At 43.7% G+C, this 9,451-nt stretch overlaps 1 protein-coding gene across 1 annotated transcript; it reads right to left on the bottom strand.

Annotated features, from left to right (window-relative positions):
- Positions 1–1,414: 1,414 nt before the first annotated feature.
- bmp3 (bone morphogenetic protein 3) lies at positions 1,415–7,877 on the bottom strand. The gene is made up of 3 exons (XM_048244277.1): positions 7,143–7,877; positions 5,485–6,383; positions 1,415–4,326 (listed from the first exon to the last, which is right to left on the bottom strand). Exons 1-3 carry the CDS (start codon positions 7,426–7,428, stop codon positions 4,135–4,137), a joined length of 1,377 nt encoding a protein of 458 aa, XP_048100234.1. The 5' UTR covers positions 7,429–7,877; the 3' UTR covers positions 1,415–4,134.
- Positions 7,878–9,451: the final 1,574 nt, after the last annotated feature.

The following is a 9,451-nucleotide window of genomic DNA, read 5'->3' as shown; positions in this document are numbered from 1 at the left end:
AGGGTCTGGTGTCCAGCGTCCAGCCTCATCTGCAGGACCTGACCCAACCCTGCCCAGGGCCCAGAGTCCAGCCTCATCTGCAGGACCTGACCCAACCCTGCCCAGGGTCTGGTGTCCAGCCTCATCTGCAGGACCTGACCCAACCCTGCCCAGGGTCTGGCGTCCAGCGTCCAGTCTCATCTGCTCTGGAGGAACTCTGGGCTTCTCTGTCTCTTTACTGTTTTCAGAGTATTTGGAACCTCAGCCGATCTTCTCCATGCACTTCCTCTGCATAAGCAGCATGGAGCGTGCCTTAGTCAAACAATAAAAAAAAACAACAAAGCACGTACAACTGCAAAATATCCAGACCTACTTAGTGACAGTTTGTGGGTAGACTATTCTACTTCAATAAAAACATCATTGCATGTTCTACACAGTAGCCTACCTGTGCTGCTCACCAGTCATCAGAATACTCATCGAGAAGTTGGAGTTCGCTAGGTCCTCACATTCTTCAACAGGAACTAACGCTGAACAAAGAGCGCATGGCTGTCTTACCAATCAATGAGCACAGCATGAGGATGACGGGCTAAGTGCACATACAATATAACCTAGGGCTCATTCATGGCAGATGTGTACTTTGTGAATTCTCTGTACTTTGTAAATATTTTGAAATTACTCATTCGTGGTTCTCTGAGCAGTGAGCGACCCAGTGGAACCTCAGCAGTAAGCCACAGATCTTATGTTTTAGTTGTATTTTTTATTTTATTTAAACACACTTTGTGCCAGGCCACCATATTTTGTCAATTTGACCTCTGTGTCTAGTCTCTAGTCTGTGCCAATACGTTTTGTGCTCTCCTAAGATCTAATGTCCGTATCAAACACAGAATGATCCCACTAGTAACTAACTGTGATTTATTTCAATTTTGTGTTTTTAAGCTATTACACACAGATTTTAAACACTAAATTAAGAAAAGCTGTGAAACAATGCTATAGCCCTGCTGTAAATGTTTTTACAATAAACACATCAATGATCTATGAACTATCCATTTATCTATCTATCAATCTATATGTGTATGGATATATACAGTATGTGTATGAATGTATGAGTAGGCTACCTGACTGCAATGAGAGTACATGACTAAATGACTCTGAACACATGAGTGCATGAGAATAGTACTACAGTACCCAGTAGAACTGCTGGTGGTTTGGCCCTTACACTAACCACAGCATTAGATTTGTGTGACTATGGAGGAGGTGTTCTCCGTAATCCTGTAGTCAAGATAAGAGACACAGAAGAGACAGTTCTGGCCCAGTTACGGTCCGGCCTGTTACCCTCAGAGCCTGAGAGCTGTACAGCAGCACAGAGCTCAAGGAAGATAGGAAGACCAGAGGCTCCATGTCTGACAAACGGAGAGATTCAACAAAAAGGCAGCCGTGTATTCATATGTAACTTTATTGATTTGAATGTATTGACTTGAATAGTCTTTGCAGAGGACTGATCTTTTACATGGGCAAGACTCTAACACAGAGGCGTTCACAACAGAGCTGACCTCCACGGTTCCATGGGTTAAAGGTCAAAAGGTCACAGGTTGTATTTCCTGTATCCTTCTCAGCCCTGCAGGCTTCCTGTAATAGGCCACATGTGAGCCTATCTAACAGGAAGCTACATGTCAGAGATCTAGTGACAATGACAGAAAAAAAAACAAGACAAGGGAATTATGCAATTAACAGAAAATAAATAAATGCATTTGAAGGTCATTTCCATATACAAATATACTTTCTTATGAAGCTTATGATACAAGCAATTCCTTTTGCCTCCGACATATCATTTACAAAATAGATTATACATTGTGTTATAGGAAGCTCTTTAATAGAAATATACAAATTAGAGGAGTGTTCTGGCTATATTTCTTGCTCTATAATGTGATGTTTATATATATTAAATAAAGTTGTATAATTTTCCATAGAGAGTTCTGCTCTGAATGCTCATGCCTGTCTATGAGTGGGAGTCCACTCAATACCACACATAATCAGGAGTTACTGCAAGAGATCCCATGCGAAGTAGCAAATAGTTCACTATAAACAGATACCAAATCTCCATATACACTACACGTGTGTTTTCTAAAACATTGTCAGTTATATAGGTCAGAGGAACAAATTGTCACCCTCTTTTAACTTAAGTAATATTTGATGTAGAAATGTTATGTCAACTTTAAATGGAAAAGAAATAAATATTTAATTTTCTTAATCATTGTAAAAGGTATTTGCTCAAACCTAATGTAAGTGGCTTTAGACATAAACCTAGCTTTAAAATGGCTGACATATTCATCTGTTAAAGGCACTTTCTTAGAAAACATCAGTTATATCACAGTAATCATGTAGTTGACAATATGTACAGTTCGAATATACAAATACAATAAAGAAAAAGTTACCATCTAGAGTCCATTTCTGAATAAATACCTGTCTCGCTCACATATGATGCATGAATAAAGTTTTTTTTCAATAGAAATACTCCTGCAAATTGTCTTTCTTTGGTTTGATGTTTGGTGAAACTTCTAGTCAATTCTCTCCATCACCTTCCATAGCACTAAGTAAACAAATAAGAATGAGTCCTGTTCAATGAAGCTGTTAACAGGGCGGTTGCCATCTTGCACGAGACAGTACATAGAATGAACCTTGGCACACAAGACCCCCTGTCATCACGTCTGCGTGTTTACGTTCACCCCAGCTGCTACTCTACTGCCTTGTGATAGTGGTACACTGGAATGTAAGGTGTGCATGCAGTCATATACAGTGCTGAACACTACAGCCGCGACTGTGAGACGACACTGCAGGGTGGGTATCTGAAAAAGCCCAGTCACAAGCAACACTGAACACTACGCCATAAGTCAACGATAACTCTCGTAACACAGGCCTGTGAGGAGGACGCCATATAACTATGCAATAAGCAGCTGAATATTGGCCATACATACAGAGATTTGTAGCCATACTATAGACAGATAGATGGAGAATGACTATGAGCACTTTCTGTAAGGACTGGAATTAACAGTGAAATAATACACATTTCCCTAAAGTTATCCATGTACATCGTTGCTCAATGGATGCAATTCCTTTTATAACTTTCTCTGTACACATGCATTAATATACACTACCCCTATAACTGCTAATTAGAAACTTTACCCGAGTGTACCCCTAAGTACTTACTAAAATATTATAAGCGATTGTGTAACCTCTTATTTGTAACACCATGTACAGATGACATAAAGGCCACTTTGAAGCACTAAGCAATGTAGTAATGTATAAGTCACTGTTTGTGTGTGACAAAATAAAAATAACATACAATATGCACATGTTCCTGGCAAAGGAAAATGCATGACAGCACACGTAACTCAACAAGAAACAAAACAGCCATTAAACACATATTTTTGGCCTCTCAGTTTAAATATATGTATATATGTATACTGTATATAGCAGCCGTATGGATACTGGGATCAGATCTTGCGTTGGGGGTTGACAAGGCAACGGTATAAACATACAGAGGAAGCTGTTGAATTGTGTGTCACCACTGTTCCGCCTTAACTCCACTTTCATCAACCTCTCCATGAGAACGCTGGTCTGGGCTGGCACCTTCAGCTCCTTGGCACTGTGTCTCCTACACTGCTGAGAATGTCAGTCAGGGTACTACAAGGTTTTGAGTGGGTGGAAGGAATTTTGTGTCCATCCATTGGGTGAAGATCCTTTCTGTCAAAGTGTCTCCTCCCAACCAAACGTAAGTTATTGACTTGAAAGGCACTTGTTTGAGTCTTTGAGGAGAGGTGATATCTTACCCCGGTCAAAAACTCAACACAGTCTTCGGGCCGTTCACCGTCTCCACAGACAACGCCTGGTTCAGTCTCAGGTCGCAGGTGGAGTAACTGGTGGATCCCACTGTGGGCTGCGGGCTGCAGTCTCTCTGTGTCTCCTGCATTGAGTGAACGTCCCATGGCGCCCAAAGCCAATGGAGGAACCCAAACACATCAGGAAAGGCTGAAGGTCCAGGGCAGCCTCAGGTGGAAGTTCAAGGGTGGAAGCTCATTACTTTCTGAAGGTGGTGGTGGTGAGGGGGACAGAGGAGAGGGGTGTGGGAGGAGGGAGGGTGCGTGGGTAGGTGGCTCATTATCTGCAGGCGCAGGAGTCCACGGTCATGTTGGGGTAGACCTTCAGCACCACGTTCTTGTCCTCGTCTAGGAAGAGGATACTGAGAGGGGACATCTTCTCAGGGACACAGCAGGGCTCTGGGATGCCCGGCACCACCCCGACTGCCCGCACAATGCTCTGGATGGTGGCATGGTTGGAGGGCTTCAGAGACTGAAAGAGAGAAAGAGAGGGGGAGAGACAGGTCAATCCTCAGTCACAGGTCTGTACAACACTATTTTGATAATGAATAACACATTAAAGACACAAACATTATTCGGGAGACAGAGGGTGCTTGTAGAAAGAGACCGGCATTGATTGAGATAGTTTGATTAAACCTACACATTGTATTTCATTGAACTCTACTTGGATCGGTATAGGGTCTGGAATTCGTACATGACTTGGAGGAATTTCAGTAAAATACTACATGCCCACCGACTTTTTTTTATTATGGTAGCTGTTCATCACCATGTTTATCACACATAAGCAGCAAGCAAACAAAGGCTTTGAAGTCTCCTCTGTCTAGACCTTATAAAACCTCTCACCATTTAAAAACCCTATTTGACTAGAAACCAGTTCAGTTTCCAAATCACAAACAAGATGAACATCACCAACAGAATGAGGAAAATTGGCTGAAGGCAACAGACTGTGACCAGACTCCTTCACAGGGACTGTATGGTCTGACCTGTGGCCACTAACTAGGCCAGCACTAATATTCTTATTTATTTATTTTTTCATTCATATTTTCATTCAAGAACAATAAGACAGTATTGATCATTCAATTGCTGAAATGTTTTCTTCTTTCATTTAAATGAACAAAAACAAGAAATGTTATTTGACAAATTCATAAACAACATAGGTCACCTCATGGGGATACTAATGTAGGCAACGTGCAAAAGAAAGCAATTCATGCAATCTGTATAAGATGTCACTGACATTTTTAAATGCATGCTAAACATTATCTCACTAGACATCAAAGATCAGCTTTTGCACAAGCATCTTGTTCGGTAAATGTTTTCATTCGCTGACATGCTCAGTTTGTCACTGTGATTTGAGCTTGATCTTTTGGCATTACAAACCGACACCACAGGGTGGCGCTTTAGTCTTACGTTCCAGCTTGCGCACTCGGGTCCACGACATTTCACAGTTATTAGTGACAATAAACATGCGTTAACAACAGACGCTTTTAGCATACACACAAACACACACATAAAGAGAGAGAGAGAGAGAGAGAGAGAGAGAGAGAGAGAGAGAGAGAAAAATAGGCCTACATTGGAAGACTGGAAGGAGCGGACTAAGCAATAAAACGTGTTGTAGCCTATGTTTACCAACCTTTGGCATTGGGAACTGGCAGGAGCCTGCGCAGTAGTAGGCATCAAATGACTTCGGGGAGATAATCCACTCGCTCCAGCCAATGTCGGCGAAGTCCACCTTCAAGTACCTGCGCGCGCAATTCCGCGGCTCATTCCACTGCTTCTTGCGCGCCTTCTTGATGGTCTGTTCGTCAAACTGTAGGAGCGGGTTCTTGTGTCGGTGGTTTTTGCGCGGTTTTTTACGTGGCCTCTTGGCTGGTTTGCTCTCGACAGGGTCGTACGGACTCGTCTCGTCCCACCCAGTAACATCATATGGATACTCTGGGCCTGGGAGCTCGTTGTTCTGTAAAGGCAGGAGGATATTTGCGGACCTTCTCCTCCGTGTATGAGTCGTGGCGTTACGGTTGTTAAGTCCCAGTCGGTGGAGTCCCGGAATGACCGTGGCTTTGTGTCTTTGCAGCGTTGATACCACACTTTCGGGCTCGGATATGGCCGAGTCATTGGCATAGACCAAAATGTAAGGTGTACGGTCTGACAGTAGTTGTTTCCATGGCCTTCGGCCTTGCGAATTAATATCAACACCAATGAGGAGTTCGTCATGGTGTTTGGCCTGATTAATCACGCGCGTAATGTCCTTCCACTGCCACGAGATGAAGTCCCTGTACATTGTAGAAACATTTATTCGGAAGTGGCCAAGAGTTCTAGTGTTATTGGCAACGGAAGCAAAACTCCAAATGCCCAGCTGAACGTGCCCGCGCTGCCTCAGGCCATGGCGAGGGCAGTGTTTTGGTCGCACGCAGCCGTGAGTGTGGTTTTGGAGGTCCCCGATGTAATAGTGCAAGGTGGCCGAAAGCACTTCCTCCGACTTGGTGAGGGACGTCAGGTTGAAGATCTGCAAGGGCCTATTGTTGATGTTCCCTGTTTAGAAAAAAAAATATCACCACTTTAGAAATAAAGAAAGGGCTTCAGCCACCATTTGGTCAGGTCAGGAAGTTACAAAAGCAAGTTACAGGTGGAGGTTTACACTTAAATCATACAGTGTGCTTCCTCACATCTGCATTGCCAAAGACTACCAGTAGAGAGCAGTACTTTCTAAGATATTGGTGGGTTTGCCTGGGTTGGTAACAAAGTGCTTGCAGTACCGAATTACTACAACCGCAGTGACTGAATGCATTTAAAAGTTTCAGATATCCCTCAATCCATGCACCAAATCCTATGCATAGTTAACATGACGGGTACATATCGTGTTTCTATCACTTAAAATAATATAAACGTTAAGTGTTCCTATATAAAACTGCCCAATAGACCAGGGGTTGTGTAATAATAATTAAAAAAGGAAATTCTATGGATTATATTACAAATTATATAAAAAGTTAAATGAGTGTAGCCTATGGGGGAGAGGTAATGCCACGCTGTTCACAATATGCATCTGGAAATTCCATTTAACTTCCCCCTACGCTTCGACGATCAACAGGTGGATCCACAACTTGTGCGGCAGACAAACAAGTGCAGCTCAGCAATGCTGCAGTGTCTTACAAATGTTTCAGTGTCAGACGGCCGTGAAACAACTAGCCTGCGAAATATCGTAATCAGGGACATCGTTTGGATAGCACATTTACTGTAAAACGTTGACCTTTTACAACCTCGTCACAAAGGCCATAAGAAAGTGTTACATACCCAAATGCGCTCTGAAACTTCTAACAGTATTCCCGTCCTTGAAGGGAAACCCTGCCTGGTTATACTTGGCGTACAACATCTGCATGTGTTCGGACACCGTGTCCTGTAGGCTCAGGTCATCCTCGGCTTTTTTGGCGTGTTGGTCCTTGTCTTGAGCGTCCATGAAAAGCCCCAATTCCAAGTCCTTAGAGAGTCCCGTAAAATGCTCTTTCAAGCGAGCGCAGTATCCTACGTACAGATAGCTCCATCCAAGAAGCAGGACAAACACACGCTGACAACTCGCCATGCTTCGGTTATCAGTCCGACTGCAGTGAGTTGACAAAAATCAAAGTTCCTCTAGGCTGTCGCTGCAGAGAAAGTCCCCGAAATGCTGACTGTCGTGTGAGAAACCATCACCCGGGCAGGGCGATAGCACTGGAGAAGTTCAGACCCTTGGGTGAAGATGGTGAACTCTCCTCGCACACAAAAGTGTTGTAAATCCTGTGAGCGTCGGTGCGCCGGGGGATGTTCGTGCAAATTGAGGTCCTCCACCTTGCAGTTGACTGTAGGGGTCCAGCGGGATAGTCCCGATGGTTTTGTATCTTAACTATGGGCTGATGTCGGAACCAGCAGCCAATCGCACCCCTTCTCAGCTTTCATAGAAAGTAAAGCGCGTTGTGCTTGTAATATATAGGGGTTGTGAGAGCTGTTGGGTATTCCTCTCCAACACGGAAACCGCGCAAGAGTGGGGCCGAGAGGGAGGGAGAGAAGTACTGAGAGGAGTGAGAGAGAGAGAGAGAGAGAGAGAGCACTTTGAAATTGGATTATTATATTTATGGTTTAACATGAACGCGCACACGATTATCTCTAGCATCAACGATATATATATATATATATATATTTCTGTAAGAGTCTTCTGGTTCTAAGATGAATTTTATAGTTGTGATTATGCATAATACAATTAAAAGATATATATGAGCTCAAGATTGAAATTAAAACAGCTTCTAGCCAAGGTAACAGTATATCTTTTTCGCTGTCTTAGCGCCAGACCAGACGCATGATAAAAACGTCCCCAGTGAGCGATGGCATGACTCATTTTCTACTGTTTGGAATGGCCGAAGGTAAGATCCGTGAAATGTTTCACAGCAATGCTGTGCGTCTGGTGTGCCGTGATGAATGCCGTGGCTTATTGGCGGCATTAACGGCTCTCGTTCCCATTTACTCGAGTTCAATAGAGTTAAGCACACACATCCTGTACATGACGGTCTGATCCGGATGCCCCATCGCATCCCCTACACGCCAGATCCATGCGCAGGCTTTAAATACCGCCACTCTCACTCACGCTATTTGACTCGTAGCCAGACAGAACCCCACTACAGGGATCTTCTATTATAGAACACAATTCAAATGTAGTTGTGTAACTTCCATTCGTTGTTTGAATGCTGAGTTAGCCTACATGTATGGGAATCGGATGCTTTTCTAAAATATGTCATTGCTTTGCGCACATAACTTCTAGTGATTGTTAAGTTACAAATTTACCTAAGGAATAATCAACATAAACACTTTTATTTTCTATAGATCAGAAACTAATTCACGTTTATTCATAATGCGTTCATCGTCGTTTATCGTAACCTTTATCATCGCATTTCAGCAGCTAAGGCTTAAACCACTTTTCGTGTATTATGCGTTGGTCATGGATTGGCACATGTTGCGTGTTGTGTGTGTATGCGTGCGCGCGCGTCAGCATGTGTGCATCTTCTGCAGTGGTAAGCTTCCTCACTTCCATCGCCACATCAATGAGTTGAGGCCAAACGACTTTAAAACGTGTTTGACGGAGCGACCCGTGAACCGCCACCCAGCCTGCTTACGGAGGGTTTGCTCTATGATTAGTCCACACACCGGGCCGCACTAGTGCGGTGGTGCGGGGTGGGTTTGCCAGCGGGTGGGGAGGTGGTCAGCTGGGTTGCAAAAGTAAAGTCCTGAGTAACCCGTCCGGAATGTGAGAATTTAGAGGTGGACTCGCCGCTAGGAAGGGCGAGGATGAGATCCTCAATAGCAGCGGAATTCTGGACGGATCTGTACAGATCTGACCAGCATGCCAGCAAACCGGTTCCAGAATCAACTACTGACAGTATGTGTGCGTGCGTGTGCAATGGCAATAATTATTTGTCATGCAGCTTCGTGTGAAAAAAAAAGAAAAAAATTAACACACACAGAGGCGTGCGCCCCCACATTACTGTCAAAGCCTGCAAAAGGAACCCATTAAAAGATCGTTCATTCGTTGTTATTCTTGTCTAATTAAATGCTTCCCCCCACCTCCTCTTTGATAA

The sequence above is a fragment of the Alosa alosa genome, chromosome 5, assembly GCF_017589495.1.
Source record: "Alosa alosa isolate M-15738 ecotype Scorff River chromosome 5, AALO_Geno_1.1, whole genome shotgun sequence".
Classification (NCBI taxonomy): domain Eukaryota; kingdom Metazoa; phylum Chordata; class Actinopteri; order Clupeiformes; family Clupeidae; genus Alosa; species Alosa alosa.
Note: the sequence above shows the minus strand (reverse complement) of the source record. Positions and strands in the feature narration are given on the sequence as shown.

Coding starts and splice junctions, on each gene's coding strand:
- bmp3 (XM_048244277.1), bottom strand. CDS start 7,428: ATGGCGAGTTGTCAGCGTGTGTTTGTCCTGCTTCTTGGATGGAGCTAT. Junction 6,384..7,142: donor AAGTTTCAGAGCGCATTTGG/GTATGTAACACT, acceptor TTTTCTAAACAG/GGAACATCAACAATAGGCCC. Junction 4,327..5,484: donor GCCAGTTCCCAATGCCAAAG/GTTGGTAAACAT, acceptor TCTCTCTTTCAG/TCTCTGAAGCCCTCCAACCA.